Source organism: Acanthochromis polyacanthus, chromosome 11 (genome assembly GCF_021347895.1).
Source record: "Acanthochromis polyacanthus isolate Apoly-LR-REF ecotype Palm Island chromosome 11, KAUST_Apoly_ChrSc, whole genome shotgun sequence".
In the NCBI taxonomy this organism is placed as follows: domain Eukaryota; kingdom Metazoa; phylum Chordata; class Actinopteri; family Pomacentridae; genus Acanthochromis; species Acanthochromis polyacanthus.
In genome coordinates this window covers 14097724-14117363 of record NC_067123.1, presented here as the reverse complement: position 1 = coordinate 14117363, position 19640 = coordinate 14097724, and the positions used below count along the sequence as shown (strand labels likewise).

Genomic DNA, 19640 nt, shown 5'->3' with positions numbered 1-19640 from the left:
TAGCGATAGGCTTGAGTAAAGCAGAGTCTTGAAATCATCAAACTCTGACAGACAATTGTCAATCTGTTTTGTGTAGTGTACAGTGTCAAGCTGCACACATGACTTCCTTTGCGTCTCCAATTCTGAAGTGAGATTGTGGAAGTTTGCCAAATCATGGTGCTGGAGCTTTGAAGAGAGATGTTGCATTTTTCGTTTGAAAGCATTAACTGAGCTTATCATATTGATCACAGTTTTGTCTTTTCCTTGCAGCTCTAGATTAAGGTCATTCAACATGTTGGTCAGATCGGTTATAAATGCCAAGTCTAGCAGCCACTGGTCGTCATTTATTTGATTATACAGTGAACCCTCATTCATCGCGGGGGTTACATTCCAAAAAGAACCCGCAATAGGTGAAATCCGTGAAGTAGTCAGCTTTATTTTTTACAGTTATTATACAATACTGCACTTAGGGGAGCGCTGCAGCTGCAGCCAGGTGGACGCCGCGGCGGTACTCTTGCCTCAGAGAGCGGGCCGGCTGAATCAATTGGAGCAGTCGGGGGTGGGGAAGGCTCGCGCACGCGCTCTTCTCCTGGGGAGCGTGGCTGCGGTGGCCAGAGACGGCGGGCGAAAAGAATAAAAGGCTGCTCCGTCGGCTCCGTCTTTCAGGGTGTCTCACTACATGGAGACCAAGGAGAGAAATGATCCAGCGCTCCACAGCAGGCAGCGCTGGCCTGTATGGCAGAGGAGACGAGGCGCGGAGACTGTTCACGTTGGTCAGTCCCTTAGCCAATCAGGATGCAGAACACAATGAACTGTTTAAAAAAAGCATTAAAAAACTGCACTAAAAAAATCCGTGAAACAGCGAAGCCGTGAAAGGTGAACCGCGTTATAGCGAGGGTTCACTGTATTGCAGCTTTCAATATTGGAGTTGCTGCTCCTCTTCTTCTCATTCTTCTGTGAAGCATGTTTAGCTTCACGGAAAAAATCTTAATATCCAGACAGAGGTCTTGAAATATTTGCAGGAAGTTCCCTTGACTAAGCCATCTGAGATCAGTGTGCAACAATAACTCAGAGTGGTCATTGTCAGCGTTATCTAGATGTGCACGGAATAGCGGTCTTTGAAGAGATCTGGCGCGAATAGAGCAGGCGATCTTCGTTGCCACATCCATTATTTCATTCTTGTTGAGCATTTTTGCGCATGCTTGTTGTTGTATTATGTAGTGGTAATTAAGGAAGTCTGGGAAAGCACTGTCCTCCCTGCACTTGGCAATAAACCCATTCGAGAGGCCAACCATCGCGGGCACTCTATCCATGGTGATGGACACCATTTTGTACACTGGGAACTGGGTTTTCTCAATAAAGTTTTTAAAGGACTGAAATATGTCTTCTCCTCGCATGTGTTCTTTCATGGGCAGGATTGTAAACAGCTCCTCTTTTGTGCTCATATCAGTAAGCACCATCCGAATAAAATGCACAACTGGGCTGTGTCACTCATGTCTGTAGACTCATCCAGTTGCAGAGAGAAACACTCGCAATCTGTGATGTCCTTCCAAGTGGCTTAGTCAAATCCTTGGCCATGGCTTCACTGTGTCGTGTAACTGTAGTTCTTGATAGCTGGAGACCTCTGATTGAAGATGGCATTTCTGCTTTGTTTTTAAAGTCTTAGAACAATGAGTCAGCTGCTTCAACAAATGCCTCTTTTACCATCTCAGGATTTTGGAAGGATTTCTTGTTCTTAATGTCAGGCATATGGGTTCTGTAAAGCGTCTTGAGACGATTTGACTGTAATTGACGCTATATAAATAAAATTGAATTGAATTGAATTGAATTAATGATTAAGTGACTCACTCAGAACAAAGCTTCGGTGGCCACCTTTGCTTTTGAAGTTAGCTGTGAGAAAAATGACTGCTGTCCGGACAACTGGGATATTAATTCCTTCACCTTTCTCCTTCTCAGCTTGCTTTTCGGAGGGAAGTCAGTGGCGTAGTTTTTATGAACAGTCCACATTTCCCTTTTTCGGTATAGCAGTGACAGACTGGCAGATGAGGCAAACAAACTTTGAAAATGATGAAGTGAAAAAAAAAGTCCACCTCCCATTCAGTATGGAAGTGGTATGCTTTTGCCCTTTTACTTGGTCCAGCTCCCCCACTCATTTTTCACCTTCCTCATCCCACTGGTGACAACCACTTAAGAGTTAAAAACCGCCAACCTACTCTCCCACACTGCAGCTCCCCACTCTCTTGCAGGACTTTTCAACAGACTAATTACACAGGCAATACGGGCATGATTGCTGGAGTAAGAGAGGGGTTGCAGATCAAAAACCAGATACACTTGTGTGAGATTTAAAGATTCAGGAAATCTTTCCTACCATCAGTAATTAGATTATTTAATTCAAAAGTAAACAGACGAGACCCCAGACAATTGAATTTCCCTTCGGGGATGAATAAAGCTATTGTATTCTAAGAAAAGGCAGCCTCTAAGCAGAGCTAGGGAAGGACAGCATAACAGGTTTTGCTTCTTAAATGCAATAAAAGCTGCAAAAAAGGCTCACCGAAATTCTCACAGAAATACAAAAATGGCATTTCTGTGAGGATGGAACTTATCTGTTGTCGAAATAATCTGTTCTGATCAGTATAAAGTCACAGTGGATGCTTTAGTGAAATGATTGCAAATATAGACTACCACTAATAATAATAATAACGATAAAAAGAAGAACAGAACTGAACAATCTGTGTCTACAAAACACCTGTACAGTATTCACTGGAACTAGTTTTTGTAGAGCGATCTGTGAGTCTATGTTATCCCCATGTTAACTTTTTATGTTTTGGAGGGCAAGTCATTTGAAAAAGACATTAAAAACTATTGCATTATTTCAAAGGCAAAGTCCAAAATCAATATTTAATCCTCGGGAGATTTTAATGAATTTAGCATCTTATGGTGTGACACCACACACACACACTTTTAGAGAGGTTTATTTGCTCATGTATGGACCTTTTAACCTTTTAAGCCGGGTCGGCCCATGGGTGGGCCGAAGAAATCCCGGAAGTAATACACGCAGTAAAAAAAGTAGTAAAACAGGACAACGGTGTTTACTTTCAATTGTTGATCAAAGTTTATATTCTAATGGTCACAAAATAAGCTCGGATGTGCATTTTAGTGCAAACGTTAGTATTTACAGATGATTTTAAATCTTGATGGAGTGAAATCCACGCCAACTATGCCAACAATCATAGTGTTATCCTCTGTCAAATAGGGGGGAAATCGGGCGAGGATAGAAATTTCACTTTTCTCCTCTGGTTTATTACAATTTACTCAGGCATAGTGACAGACACAACATTATTTACACCAGGAATACAATGTCTGAAGTCCCTAGATGTCCAAGGACACCAAGAACATGCATATGAACTTTTTTATAGTGGAGTAATTCTTCATTTACTTTGAGTATGTCTTTTTAGGCATTTTTTTCTGAAAATATGGCCAGGGCTTAAGAGGTTAAACTGGACACGAGAAAGCAAATCAAACAGAATATTTGCTTGGCCTCACAGGGGTCATTTCTTGCACTGGGTAATTTATAAAAGATATTATTGGATTCCATCAGGGTGCTCATTTATCAGGCCTGGAGCTCATTAACACACAGAAGGTCACACCGTTATTGGTACATAAGTTAATTAAATAGTTAATTGGTAAATATTTCAGGGCTACCAATTGAACTCAACATGTCCTGAAATATGCTCAGCTCAAATGGCTGAAAATGTGCTGTTACTTTTCCAGTTCTTTAGCAGTCTGCTGTATATCACCATCCTTGTTTTCACATATCATTTGTCAAGGCTTATTTACTCAACACCATCTTCTGTCAGAGACGAGCTGCACTCGTCATGGCATGGGAGATGTTTCTTGGAAACGTAGTACGTATTCATCATTTCCTTTCACAATGTCAGTGCTACAACAAGAAGATTATCGGTTGGATTTTATTGCCCACTCTACCATTATAGTACGTAAGTAATAGATTTAGTATGTTCCACTACATAAAATGTGCCTCATTTTGCAGTAGTCTCCATGCTTTTCTGGTCATTCTGACCCAGAATTCTCACCACAACAGAAGAATATCAGTATTGTCTGCACCAGTATGCCAAATACAGGGTGACCCAAAAATTTGGAAACAAATGAAAAGTCTATAATCCAAATAATATAATGTTATTTCAATAAATCAGTAAAACAGATATATTCAGAAGAGTAACAGATTAGTGTAAAACAAACATATTTCGACATGTTCATCTTTGTTTCTTATACAAAGTTGTGAACGTTTCCACCAACTGGTTACATTGGTATCTTCTGGAATGTATCTTCATTCATGCTTATGAAGGTTCCTCAAACTGGCCAGTAAATGTTGTCTCATAGTACTTTTGGATGTTTAAAAAAATTAAAACTGTCAGATACTTTACCATCAAGCGTTTTGAAATCTGACACTGATGGCCTGCATTTTGAAGTTATGCTCCAGCATACCTGTACCTTATGGTTCTATTAATTTTCTTCCGAGTTATTGCACTCGGCAAATACTATGCTTTTAAATTATTTTATTATGCTATAACAAAAATAGGTAAATTAAGGGTGAATTCATGCACCCCCAACTCAAATAGACACTGCAGTTAACCTTTGTTTCCAAACTTTTGGGTCACCCTGTATGTTTTCAGACAAAGTGAAGTTACAGAACATGCTTCACAGAAGCACCAAGTGAATGGATGCGCTGCTGTTCATCAAGAAATCGTTCTGTGCATCCGTTTGCCAGTACTTCTAGCCTTGATGCAATTACTTTCTCACTCCAATTTTGTGTTTTTGGAAGTACACAAATGAAATTGTCTGAGCTGCTTTCACATCTATTTGTATTCAACAATGCTGTGATACTGTCAGAAAGTCTTCATTTCTAAAGGTTTACTTCATTTCGTCTAAAAGTAGCACCAGTTTTTCCAATTTTTTATTGAAATTCAAGTAGCTCAAGTCCAATGAACAGCTTTAAATGGGGCCAAGGTAAATGGAAACTTCCAGAAATTGAATTAAAGGTAAAGTTACCCAAAACTGAAAAATAACGTGCATTTCAGAATTATGCAAAAAGGTCTTTTCCAGGAAACAAGAAATGGTTCAACTTTAACCTGTTCTGCAGCAATGAAGGTTGATCAAGCCTTGAAAGTTGGTGCAACCAAATTCTACAAGTGTCTCAACTTTTCTTGATGAATTACAACCCCCTCTGTCTGCATAAAAGTAGTGCTGGAGCACTATCCTCTAGAGCATTGTTTGAAGAATACTGTACTGCAGAAAGTGGTGAGTCGCTATAAAAACAGAGAGGAAAAGGTAATTAACAATAGAAGAGAGACAGACCATCATAACACTTGAAATACAGGTCTTTCCTACAGAGAAACTGTGAAGAAAATAAAGATATCCACGAGTACACTTTTCTTCACCATCAAAATGGCACTCAGAACCTGGAGTAATCTCTGACAGGAAGAGTTATGGAAGACCTAAAGCCACAACAGAATCAGAAGACAAGTTTCTGAGTCAACAGCTTGTGTGATAGGCGACTCACAGGACAACAGCTTCAAGCACAGCTTAATAGTGGCTGTAGTAGGCAAGCCTCAGTTTCAACTGTGAAGAGAAGACTTGGAGTTGCAGGTTTGACAGATCAAGTTGCAGCAAAAATGCCATTGCTAAGATGTCAGAATAAGAAAAAAGTGGTTTCCCTGGGTCATGAAACACTGCCAATGAACTACCGAAGACTGGAAGAATCAAAATTTGAAATCTTTGGTTCATCAAGCAGAATTTTTGTTTGTCATAGGCGAAAGGACGGTTCCTCAGAGTGTGATGTCATCTTTCAAACATGAAAGAGGAGGTGTGATGATCTGGGGCTGTTTTGCTGGATCCATGGTCGGTGACTGTTACAGAATGAGAGGTACCCTGAAACAAAACGGCTACCACAGCTTTCTGCAGCAATATGCAGTACCCTCTGGGCTGCGCCTAGTTGGTCAGGGGTTCATCCTACAGCAAGATAATGACACAAAATATAAGTCCAAGCTATGCCAAAACTACCTGAGGAAAAAAAAAACAAGATAGTAAGCTTGAAAACAGGCAGTGGCCAGCACAGTCTCCAAACTTAAACCCCATCAAACTGATTAGGGATGAACTGGACAGAAGAGTGAAAGTAAAGCAACTTACAGATGCCACACATTTATGTGATCCTCTGTAACAGAGTTGGGAAGAACTTTCCAAAGAAAATTTGATGTCCATTGTTGAAAGAATGCCACAAGTCTGTTCAACTGTTATATCTGAAGGTGGCTATTTCGATGCGTCAAAATTTTAGAATACATTTTGATTTCTAAATTGATATTTTTTTTAACTTCATTTGTTTATATATTCATTTCAGGGTACACTGAGACACGCATAATTTCCAATTTAAAAAATGGAAAAATTGGGGTGTTTTACAACTTTTGACCGGTTGTGTATGGATATTAGTGTTTGGGAACGATTACAATTTAATATGATTATTCACATTATTATACAAAAATTAGATAATGAATTTAAAAGTAGTGTATTCCGCACTTTTCTTTTTTTCTACTGCTATTATTTTATGTACTGCGATATGAATAAAATACAGTAACATTGTTTCTGTTTCTGAACAGGTACCACCAGAAGCATATATTTTTTTATCAGGGAGCAGCATAAACAGCCTATGCGTTGGGGACTATTGCCTCTGTGTATGGGTCACCCACTAGTGATGCAGGTTGATTCTCATACTAGTCCAAGAGCCAAGTGGCTAAAATTGGGGTCATCGGTACCACTTTGGGGGGCATTTTTGTTAAGGACAATATCCCTAGTAATTAATCCTGTATGATAGACAAGCACAAGTGGCAGCTTTATGTGAGATATCCATGGGTTTTTAATAGGTACGTCAATACAATTTTCGAGCCTCCGATATGGTAAATGCAAGCATATACATTGATTTAAATACTAACTACACTCATAAAAGACATTCAAAATCATTGAAAACTATAATGAGTTTCTTATTGATATGCTGTGATACAAAGAATTTAAAGGAATGTTTTTATCTACACATTTTAACTGAGAAATCTAAATTTAAGCAGAGTGTTTAACACTATTTTTGTCATTATCCTTCTAGTAGACTGTAACACATTCATCTTTTATGTAATACATCTTTATTGTGACATAGAGCAAGGGAAAATGTGTCCTTACAACTTTTAACATCCTTACCACCTCTGTGGTTGGGCTTTGACCTTTACAAGGAAGTATTAAGGGTCACCATAAGGGTTATCCATGCAAGACAGCTGATAAGATGGGAACTTTCCACTGTGGTTCTGCAGGTGATCAAGATACTCTCCAAAATGGCCAACTAAATGTGTATATGATAGATGGTTCAATGTTTCTTGAAGTGTTTGTTGTCTCACATTCTCACACAGCTCTTCCATAGACAATGAAATGTTGTCTAGATGTACGTCCTTGTTGCTTCCAGTGTTCTGATTCCAAGAAAGAAATCCTTTCTATATAAGGCTTAGCAAAGCTTCATACAGTAGTTTGCGTAGTTGGATGGCCCTGTTGGAGTTTGTCCTTCCATAACACTATCAACCGATACCTCTGCAATCGCGCCAAAACCCCGGTGGAGGCAAACAGCTGTTTCCTCCACCGGTGTTTTGGCGCGAGCTATCGCGCGATTTCGGAATGAGATTTGCTTTCTAGCGTCCCGAGATTTGGATACAGACCACAACAAATAGCGATCGCCAAGTAATGTGAAGGTTTTCGTTCACTTCTCATCTCTAGTATGTTGTGGGACACTCGTTGAGACTATCCGAGCCGGTCAAGTGTGGGAAAAAAAGCACGTTAGGGCGGACTTTGACGCGGGGGGGGCAAGTTGCCCCATACTTTTCGCTAGCTGAGCTGCGAAGCTGCCTGCCTGGCTAAATACTGGAGCTATGTCAAAAATTCATTTCTCCATCACTCACATGTATGAAATGACATATGAAAACAAACCCCAGGTTGAAAAAAAAACGAAGTTCCCCTTTAAGACCCAGTGTTGAATTTTTGAACCATTGAAGGAAATCCCTAAAAATCACATGTATTATACTTTTTAAACTAATTATTTGAGTTGTCTATCACTAAGCATCTTTAGGATGAAGAAAAAAATACCACAAGTCCAAATACTTACTTGGAAAATTGTTGAAATTGTTCCTCGAGAGAGCTGGGGGGTCAGTGGAAGACATGTTGTTTGAACTTGGAATGTGGTATATCTTATAGTATTAATATTTTCCTGCCAAAAATGTTGCGGTTTTGCAGTTCAGAGCATGGGGTGCTGGGATATGTAGTGTTTGTCTACATTCAGGAAGAAAGAGGTACAGCTAGACAGCCTTAAAAAATGTTGCAGTTTTCCAACTGTGGGCCATAGAGGGTTAAAGGAATTGTGCAAAACCACGGTTATGGCAAAAAATCACAAATAAGTGATAAAGCTGGCAGTGTGGAAAAGCTGTCCCATCTTAATGTATTCAGGGCCGGATTGGGAGTCAAATTCGGCCCGGGACTTTTTGGACCAGACCAGCCCACCTGTGCAATACTTGTCCCACCCATTCTCTTTTTAACTTAGCGTGTTCTTCTTCATTTAGATGAGTCTCCTGCAGTAGCCCAGTTGAACATTTTAATCTTTATAATTGAGTCAAAATTTTCTTCCTCTTTAAAACATGGTTTAAACCATTTATGTTGTAACTAATAATACTCAAAGTTGTCATGGTTAAATAGAGAGAGGGTTAACAGTTTGCCGAGAAAACAAAAACATAAACAACATGAACATACACAAACTTCCAATACAATGTGTTGCCCTCCTGACAGTAAAAACCGATGAACCCACGATAGGCAACACACTCTCGATGTAAAATGGGCAGGGAAACTTTGTTCCCTGGAAAAGGTACACAAAATGTGTGAGCAGCAGTCCACATAGTCTCCACCCTCTGCTACTTCAAATGCCCAGTTGTAAAAGTAAAGGAACACTATCTCCATCTAGCTTCTGGGCCAATGGGTTCTGAAAACTCGTAATACTATTATGCCTGCATGCTTTTGTGACTCATGTAAGATATACTCCACTCTTGTCATATTGACCAAATAGGAAGTAGGTGATCTGGCTTTGTCTTTCAGCCCTCCTCATTTTGCTCCTCCATATTTATGATGGCTCTAATTTCCTTAGGGGTCAGCATTTGTCCATCTTTCTTCCATCTGCCCTGGGTTTGCCATTTTGCATGCAGCAGCTCTTTCTCCAAAATATCTCGCTCATCCACCGTAACATTCGCTCCCAGGTCCCTGAGAGTAGATTGGGCCTCCACAAGAGAGGGGAAGATTTTGACACCTGTGCTCAGGAATATTTTAAGTTGGGCTGGGTATAGTGACTGAGCTTTGATGTTGCACTCCTTAAGTTTTTTAATCACTTCACGCACTTGCTTCCTTCTTCTTTGAACATCAGGGGAGTAGTCCTGGTCGAAATAAACTCTCTTCCCTCAGAACTCCAAATCCCACTGCTTCCATGCCTGTTGCAGCACCACTTGTTTAACGTTAAAGTCCAAAAAAACGAACTATCATGGATCTCAGCGGTGCTGTTATTTTTGACTTGGGCATAGCTGCTCTGTGGGCTCTCTCAATACGAATGTCTAGATCTTCAGGCAACTTCAGAGTTGATTTGAGAAACTCAGTGACAAACAGAATCACCTCTCTTCCTTCCACATCCTCTTCTATGCCACAGATTGTGATGTTATTTCTGCGCATCCTATTTTCCAAATCATCTTGTTTAGCCATAAGCATAGCATCTCTTCTGAGCAAGTAAGCAAGCCCTCTTTCCTGCCGTATGCCCCGATGTTTGGTTTTACTCACTCTGTTTTCGGCAGTGGTCAGTCTGTCCTCCAGTATGTCAAGTCTTCTTTTAATTTCTCCAATCGAAGCCTCCATACGTGTCTGAGAGTCTATAATATCACGTTGTGCGTTTCCAGATTCTTCTCGGAATTTGCGGAGCTCCGTTAGCATTAGTATTTCACTGCTACCGGTGTCGTTCTGAGCTAAGCTAGCATCTAGCGTTAGCTGCTTTTGAGTAGCCTTCGCGTCATCGCCTTTGCCCATTTTAGAGTCTTTTCTGTTCGTCCTTTGGGTGGAACTCATTGTCGTAATCTTTCCTTGTTAAACTTCGCTTTTGTGAGTGGAGCTTTATGGTTAAAGCAGGCTATTAAATATATACATTGGTCGGAGCTCGCGGAACATACGTCTTTACTCGGGCATACCGGATGCGGAAGTCCGCATGAGTACTCTTAATAATAGGAAAGTCCTAAAAGTTTGAAGACAGACAAGTAACTATAAATAAATAAAATTAAGTAATCACTGACACTGAACAGGAGCTACTGTAACAGGCTGACACTCCACACCGCATCACAGGTTCTGTTCTTTCTTGTGATATTAGTTCCGTGAATACAACTTTTGTTTGAATTATGAACAGTTCAAACAAGAGTAACCGGTGATGTCTCATTGACATCTTGTTACACAGAAGCAGCCAGCATCATTGGAAAGGTCAAGTCATTCAGTTTCATTTCATTTGCAGTACATCACTGCAATTAATTCTTCATGGCCAATTTAACAAGAAGAAGGGATGTGAATCTGGATGCAAATTGTATTCTGCTGAAAGATTAAATCATAACAAGATGCACTATAAACAGTTCTTGCATTTCTTTACTGTACTGTTTTCTGTGTTACTGTGATTTTCTTTTGCTGGTGGCAGGGAGAGGTCTACGTATGTGACTTGATACCTCATTCAACACATACCACATCAATCTTTCTTGTTCCATGTGCTGTTGCTCATCATCTGCAGCTTGTCATAGGTGAGATATTGTAGTACTGTTTCCCACCAAAATGCTACAAAGGCAAACAAAAAAAGTACTCAGAGAGCTTAGAATTCTGCCCAGGCTACTCGGTCATTGTATGATTTTCAACATGTAAGTCCGCAATGGTGGATTTGTGGTGGAATCGCAATCATGTAATTATCAGCACACATCAGATGTAGGATTCATTTGTTGTCATAGTTACAGTGACACCGTGCCGCTATTTTGCAATGATACAGAAATCTTTAACAAATCTGTGGATCCAGACTATAAGCCGTATCACTGCCAAAATCTAATCAGGTGGTCTTTGTGTCATTTCTGACCTTGCCTGAAAATTTGGTCCAAATCCATTATTCTGTTTTTGAGTAATATTGTGCACAGAAAGAAAAGTAACAGAAAAACATACTCTGTTCCTCACATAACTCCGCCACATTCCTTGGTGGAGTAACAAATATGCTGCAGTCTGTCTCGTGTTACAGCATGGGAATCCAAGCCAAGCACGAATGATGGAACAGGAGCATCCATTCTCACAGATATTAGTTATTTATGTCGCCTTATTCCAGCATGGATGGTGGAGAAAGAAAATCTGATCACATTATTTTTGTCTCCCTCTTCCTGCATGGATGATGAGTTGTTGTTAATATGCCAAAGATAGCATGCTACGCAATGTGTTCCAGAAGTCATCAGACAAGAGCTGTTAAAATGATGGTGAGGAATTGGAAGAAAAAGATGACATTTGGATCTGCTGCCACGCCAGACACTAACCATCTTTGCATTTTCCAGTTATTTTTCACACAACAAGATTTGGTGAGCATTGTTTGGTTCTGACATTGTGATTAGCAGCTCGGAGGGCTGTATTTAGAACAGAATTACTCACAGGTGCAATTTAGATATGTGCTGCTCACTTTAGGGTTTGAAACTATTCAAGCTAAGGAACACTCAAAGCTACTACGAGTGTGTAAGATTTTTTTCTATTCTAAAAGCACAGGAATTTTGCTGGGACAACAGTTTGACTAGACAAGATCATATCAATGTAGTCCCAATTCCATTTTGCTATTTAAACATATGCAAACTACAGCATATCAGCAAAAATCCCTTGCTGTAGTCTTAGAACAACACACATTAATGTACCAAAAATTGGACGGACCAGTGACAGCAGAGAGGGACCTTGAACAGAAATAAAGACAAAATCCATGTAAATTTTTCAAAGGCAAGAACATTTGTACAGTAAAGTTTGACAGTGGAGGCATAAACAATAGTATTCAGTCTTGGAAGAGATCTGCAAGCTTGTTTTTCTTCCAGTAACTTCTTACCCTGCATCACAGTAACCCATGCCACAACCTTAGCAGTTGCTGTGGAGGAACACAGAATAATTTGTTGTGGTTTATAAGTAGGAGATGCAAATGAGATGTTGCAATATGTACTTCAGTAATAGTGCAACTGTGGTATATGACCAACACAAAGTATGTTTGTGAAGGCAGATACTGATCCTTATTGATAGTTTTGTTGGGGTAAGCCGGGATCACACTACAAGGGTTTCAGGCCAGTTTACTGAATTGATGTTGGGTCCAGATTATTAAGACAACCTGGATGATAGCAAATATGTTTGACATTTGCACTATAAAATCAGATGGTTACAATTATCGCATGACCCCCAAAAGCAGTGGAGACTGTTGACAAGCAACTCTAAACGTTCTAGTCCTTAAGGTTACCATTGGCTCTTTCAAGATCTAGATATTAAAACTAATAATTCAAATCTCACCTGCAGTTCTTACTAAGGAAGAAAGAACCCGGCTGATGTTACAGAAAGTTGTTGCACCACAGTCTCCATTTAGTTTCAATCTGCTTCTCAATGAGGTCTCTAGAGGAGGTGCTCTGCTCCCTGACTGATCCCTTTGGCAGCATAATTTTAAAAATATTCTGTTAAGTGTGAAATGCTGTAATGTGTGATATATCTTTAAATGTTGTGGTGTGTGTATCTCTGAGAGTGACAAGAAGAACATCAGTGATGTTTCACCTTATCTGTGTAATGCAACTCAGTTTAAAAATTTGTTAGGTTCTGAACACTCTTGTAGTGTGAGTCCAGCATTAGGGTCAACCTTGTCCACTGATTTCCTAGTCAATTCAATGGTCCATATGAAAATTTCTAACTCAACTTATCATGTCTCTCCATCTTCGCCAAGATGATGCTGCTTTCTTCTTGTGGTGCAGGACACAGGATTCCTTACCTTCTCCTGCATTATAGGCAAGGATAGAACGAGCTCTGGTCTGTTTTCCCTCTGTGTTTTTTCCAGAGCATGTATGGGAACAGAGTGACCAGGGGGTCCAGGGGCTCAGGGCACAATCCCTGGAGCAAGGCACCTCACAGATGGCAGGCATAGGAAGGATGGCATCACGGCAGAGCTGCCTCTCCATGTATTCACCTGGGTAGACACAAACGCATGGTATTACCATCAACTTCAAAAGGACACCCATATCAGAGCTATAATATACTGCAGACTTTAAAAGTGGACAGTAGACAGTGTATGCAGTTTTATTCTTACCACACTAGTTAGTTTGTATGATGCTATGCAGAAAAAAGCATTGTCCCTCATATTGAACACAGACAAAAAAACAAAACAAAAAACATTAGGGCTCCAGTGAATGTTTCTAATTGATTGTAATGTTTCACTTTTTATAGGATTTAGCTGCTACTTACAGGCTGGGCCGTAACATCATATCAGTGATTTTTCCTGAGGTGTGCTGAGCACTGTGAGTAAAACTTCCTGGGCAATTTAGAACTTCCAACTGGGTTTTGAAATGCATGTACAAATTAAACATAAAACAACAAAATGATCAATCTCTTTATAGAGCACATCCTATTTCATGGTGACCCATCCACCAGGTGGCGCTATCACTTTGATTGTCTATTTGTCTACGGATGTCATCAGGCCTTGAGTCTGATCACACATGTAAAGTCTGAGGGAGACTGAAGCAAGTACAGTTTACTTAAACAGCATTTCCTGTTTCATGGTGAAATGTCAAAATTCCAAGGGCTGACATTTACATGTCCTCAGACTTTTGCAGAGCATTGTGATACATTTTAATCACCTATGCCTGGTGTATATCCTGTAAAAAATCTGAGGTCTCTCTGGTACCCCTGGAAGTCTAGAGCTTTTGAAAAAGTCCAACAATGGCCCAAAATTGGCCAAAATGTGACACGATTCAAAATGGCCGACTTCCTGTTGGGTTTTGGGTAATTGTGCAAGAGGCTGGTTTTTTTTTTTTGTACGTCTTGATGTGTTACATATGCCGACCAAATCTTGTAGAAGTAGGTGTAACCTGGTTTAGGGGCTTAATTATTTTATAATATTGCAGGGGTGCTATTGAGCCATTTTGCCACATACATGCAATTCCCATAAAAGATAAAACATTTTGCCAGTTCTGATGTGTGTGCAAATTTTGATGCATTTTCGAGTATGTTTAGGGCTTCAAAAAGGCTTTTCTTTCGTCCGAAGAAGAAAGTATAGTAATGATAATTCTTTTTTAAAAATGCATTCCAAGAGGCTTCTCGCACCGTTGTACCCTAATGATAGATTATAAAGGTGTGGATAAAAGAGTTTATCCTCGGAACAAGCATTTTTTTTGAAACACCATTTGTTTTCCTGGCACTTGTGCAGTAAGCATGCTATCATAGTTCATAATTCAGTAATGCAGTGAAGACAGTCCACACGGTCATAAATTTGGGCCATGCAGACATGATTATGAATTGTCATTAGAGGAGTGAGCTTATTTGAAACAGGTAACTGACAGCTACACTGAAGAGAAACATGTTCACTTCAAATTGAATGTGTCTATGCAGACTCTGGCGGCAAAACGGTACTGTACATGGCAATTCGTCATTGGAAAATAGAGTGCAAGGCACAGTTTTTCCACATTGCAGCAACTGAAAATGGATATATTCATACTGTATTTCTTAAAAAGTAGAGAAAGTCTAAGCAATTTTTCGCAATACAGTGTCAGTCTGGTTCAAACTGTGTTTGCAGGCTTTTTTAACACTTCAATTAATAAATTATATAGTTCAGACTTACATGAGAATCATGCAAGTGAACACATTTACATTATCTCTATAGCTATGCATGAAAAGAATATTTCACTATTTTGGAAGGCTATCAGGTTTACATTTGCACAGAGAGGCATGGTCATAGTTTTGATGTATTGCTAGGACTGGTCCGAATAGCAATTCTGGGCTAGTAAAATAAAAATGTGAATATTCGAATATTCATGTCCAACCCTATGTATTCATTCAATATTCATGTCCAGCTCAGCTTTTCATTTCATCATCCCGGACATACTGGTCAACAAACTCTCTCTCCTTGGACTGCCCACATCCATCTGCAGATGGATAAAATATTTTTTAACAGACCGCCCACAAACTGTCAGACTCGGCCCACATCCCTCCCCCACCATAACACTCGGCACCAGCTCCCCACAAGGTTGTGTACTTAGTCCTTTATTGTACTCACTGTACACACACAACTGCACACCAACCCATCTCTTCAACTCCATCATCTCAGGAGATGAGTCAGCCTACAGAGATGAGGTTGGGAGAGGTGTGGCGGTTGTGGTGTTCAGAGAACAATCTCACACTAAAGACAACAAAAACAAAAGAACTCATCCTAGACTTCTGCAAATGCAGCATGGGCCCGGCCCCACTCCTCATCAACGGGGTCCGCGTTGAAAGGGTCCACTCATTCAAACTTTTGGGTGTTCACATCTCTGATGACTTCTCCTGGACTGTTAACACCGCGGCGGTGGGGAAGAAGGCCCAGCATCGACTCCACTTCCTGAGAGTGCTCAGGAAAAACCACCTGGAGGAGAAGCTGCTGTTGACCTTCTACCGAGCCACCATTGAGAGCATTCTGGCATACTGCATCACAGTGTGGTATGCTGGGTGCACTGCAGCCAACAGGAGAGCGCTGCAGAGCATGATCAATGCCATCCAGAAGATCACTGGTTACCTCCTCCCCTCCCTGGACGATATTGCCAGCTCTCGCTATCTCAGCAGAGCAACAAACATTATCAAGGACCCATCCCATCCCAGTCACAATCTGTTCAACCTTCTGCCCTCTGGTTGGCGCTACGAGAGCACATAAAACAAGAACAAATAGACTCAGGGACAGTTTCTTCCCCAGAGCCATCAGTGCTCTGAACAACAGGAAAACATGAACACAATAACAATAACATCACTGGGAACACGCACTACACGTGCAATCTTGTGCAATATTCATTCCACACTGAATCTCCACTCACCTCCAAGAACAATATATAATGTCACTTTATCAGTATGTGCAATTTAAAGCTCCTGTTTTTCTATAATTGCCGTTCTTTCTATTTGTATTTCATTGCATTTTTATTGTATTTATTCTATTTTTATTTATTTATTTATTTATTTATTGTATTTTTTATTGTATATATTTTTCTAAGCACCAAATGGAGCAGTGCTCCCATCTTCATTGTATACCCATTATACAATGACAATAAAGGCTTTCTATTCTATTCTATTCTACTCTACTCTATTCTATTCTATTCTATGTATTACTGAAGTCTTGAGTTACAGAATCATTTCGATATGAATCTGAGAAGGCCTACTGATTTGTACTCAATTAGAGGTCTCTTCAAGGATTTGTTGTTGCAGGGGTAAGACTGCTGAGTTGCTGATTTGTTCTGTATTGATCTAGATCTGATCCTTACTCTAACTACCATCATCCCATTTCAGCCCAAGCCAAGTGCCATCCAAGATCTATATCTGCGAATATCTTATTTTGAAGGTCTGGAAGAATGGCAACCAGTGAGTTCAATGACATGTCTGGGACCCTGGGGAAAAAACAGATCCATTCTCATCAGAAAGAGACAACAAGAGATCAATAAGAGGCCAGTCAAGAGCAGCTCTGGGGAATACACCAGAGCTGTGGGGGTGGAGTGGTGTTAGCAATGGAAGACATACGGAACCCTGACAGGGATAATAAAAGATTTCCATGTGATAGATGCTGGAGGAAATCATTAAAATATCTGTATGACACTGATGGCTTTCATGATGTCTTTTGTTATGGCACACTGCATGCTTCCACTATTTCTTGATAATCAAACAAGCATTAAATTCTACATGGGTCAACACATATCAATAAACGACAATAAGAGAATTCTAACATCCAGTTAGAAAAAAGAACCATTAACACATCTTTAGCTGTTTGGTCTAAGGTCTTTGCACAGCTGGTCAGTGATTACAGAGGATACACATACCCTACTGTCGATGTTTCATAATGTCACAGGTGACCACCGACTGTTCCTTTAGCACCTTCATTGGGCAAATTGCTCCAGTTGTGCATGAACAAAAACACCATACTCAATGGTGAACTGCCATGGAATTTACTGACACATTCATACTCTTCAAAGGACAGAACCTGTCTTTGCCCCAGTCATTCATGACAACCATACATTTTCACAACTGTTAAGGATCATTGCAGCATCTAGTATGATTGGTGTTAATTCATGGATAGATAATTATGAGACAACCAATCAAATTCTGCATTATTAAACAGAGTTGTTGATCAAAAGAAGGCTGTACTTGACTAATGACTTTTTGTAGTCATACAAGTTGGGACTGATGTATCTGCACACATAAATACCATGATGCTGTTACAGCAACACACAAAGGCCGAGCTTGGGATAGACAGTTCTGTTTGCCAGACGGCCGATTCAACAAAGCGTCTGACGCTAGGGACTGCTGTCTATAGTCCATCTCCTACCAGTTGTTAACTTTTGCTTCTTTAAACAGAAAGAGCATACAGACATTCAAGCACTATTATTGTTTGAAGAATTTTTGCTGTGGTCACATGGAAGGATTTGGAAAAGATCTTCCCACTAACCATCGAGGAAAAAATGTAAGAAAGTCAGATGCATTCCGGGAACAACCTGAATGGCAGACATCCACTGTTACACCCAGCCTAGGGGTGCTCGAACGTAACATGAAATGCCATCTTTCATTGGTCCCAAGCAGTCACCAACACACATTTTCTCGAAGAACTGAAGTGTTTATTTACAATAAAAATGTTGTTTAAACAAAGGATGTGATTTAAAACAAAACAAAGCAGTGGTAATGTTTAACTAAAATCCGGAGTGAGAAAAACAAAACAAAAAAAAACAACATGGGTAAAAGAAAACACAGAGGTTTACCTTCCTTTCTAAGTTAAAGATGAGAAAAGAGCCAAGTCACTCCTACATTCACTTTGCTACTATGCATTACCACAAACTATGCTTTACAATACAAAGTACAAATTGAGCTGACTGCGTGTGCTGTTTGGAAGCAGTGGAGGATGGATGGCACGCGCTCTGACATGGAGACGGCGTTATCCCTCCACCTTTAATACCGGCCTTCACGGTTGCCCGACCAATCCTGTGTTGACCCAGCATCCTGGTGTCCAGTCCTGGCAGTGGGACCGCACAGTTCTATTTGCATACTGGATTGGCAAACCAAAGGAGACACACATGCACAGAAAGGCACTACACTTATCTATACGACCACAGTTGTAACACCCACACAAAATATTGAAAATGAATCCTTTTTAAGGAAATTAATGATTTCAGTATAACTGAAAATATTTTTAAAAATTTCTTGCAGCAAGGCCATCTACTCTCAGATGTACGTTGCTTTGGATAAAAGCAACTGCTGAATGAAATTGCTGGAAGAGTTTGAGAGAAAGCACCTCCCTTCGTTGCCGCTCACATGCAATTTTCTTTTTAACATTGCACACATCAGACAAGTCAAACCTCTGTCTGAACTTCTGTTGATAGAAATGTACCAGACCTAGGCTCTCCCCTATTCATTTCTGCTACATCTGAGGGAGATTGCCTCTTACACAGTCACAGTGAATGGGGAAGAAAGGCAGACTAAATCCAAGCTGACTGTGTGGAGCAGGCTGTACTAATCTAATTTGCCAAAAAGTGTGAGGGTGCCATGAAAGGAACCCCTACCTCTTTAACTGAGAGCCCTTCGCAAGATGGAAATAAAGAAAGAATGACAGAAAGATGAAGATGAGGTCACCTTGAAAATTTTTTCTTTTATTCTTGAGATTGAAATTACTTACCTGGATGTATTCATAAGCCATTTAAATGATTCCAAATAGTAAGAAGTGCCCTGAGGAATGCAGGGACAGGAAAGAAGTGAAAATTATCTGAAAATATTTTGTCTCACAACCTCCTACACTCTAATTGAAAGACAAGTCTGTCTTATTCAGTACTAAAAAATTTCCTTCATTTTTGTTTAATGTATTTTTAAGTGATACTAAGCAAATATTGTCTGAATTTATTCATTATTTCTATTACATTAGATGCTGTAAAATAATGTACTGCTAAGGATTCAGTTGTCATTTAACCATTGCTGTTGCCATCAGTGTTACACCCAAATTAATATTTTCCAAGTAAATACTGAATTGCAAATTTTCACAAAATTATGAGAAACATTAACCACAACACTCACCCATTTTCACCAAAAGACAGTGTAGCTACAGAGCAGCCAGCCCACACTGAACTGTATACATTTCTACAAGTCTCAAGTCGTATGTAAGACTTAAATGTGTATGCGTATAAATACTTCATGTTCTGTAATGTCAAAGAATCCCTGTCATTGCCAAACTTTTGACACCAGTGAATTTTGGGCCAGTGTTTGGTTCAAACTTGAGAGACAGAGGGCAGTTGCCTGTGTTGATTTCTGTGTTGATT

At 40.0% G+C, this 19640-nt stretch overlaps 1 protein-coding gene across 1 annotated transcript in view; it reads right to left on the bottom strand.

The window, feature by feature from the left end:
• LOC110960248 (thrombospondin type-1 domain-containing protein 7A-like) overlaps positions 1-19640 on the bottom strand; it is a 157162-nt gene that overhangs the window by 86071 nt on the left and 51451 nt on the right. Inside the window, exon 4 of the mRNA XM_051955557.1 lies at positions 13109-13303. Coding sequence (XP_051811517.1) covers positions 13109-13303 — 195 coding nt within the window. The remainder of the gene's footprint in view (positions 1-13108; positions 13304-19640) is intronic.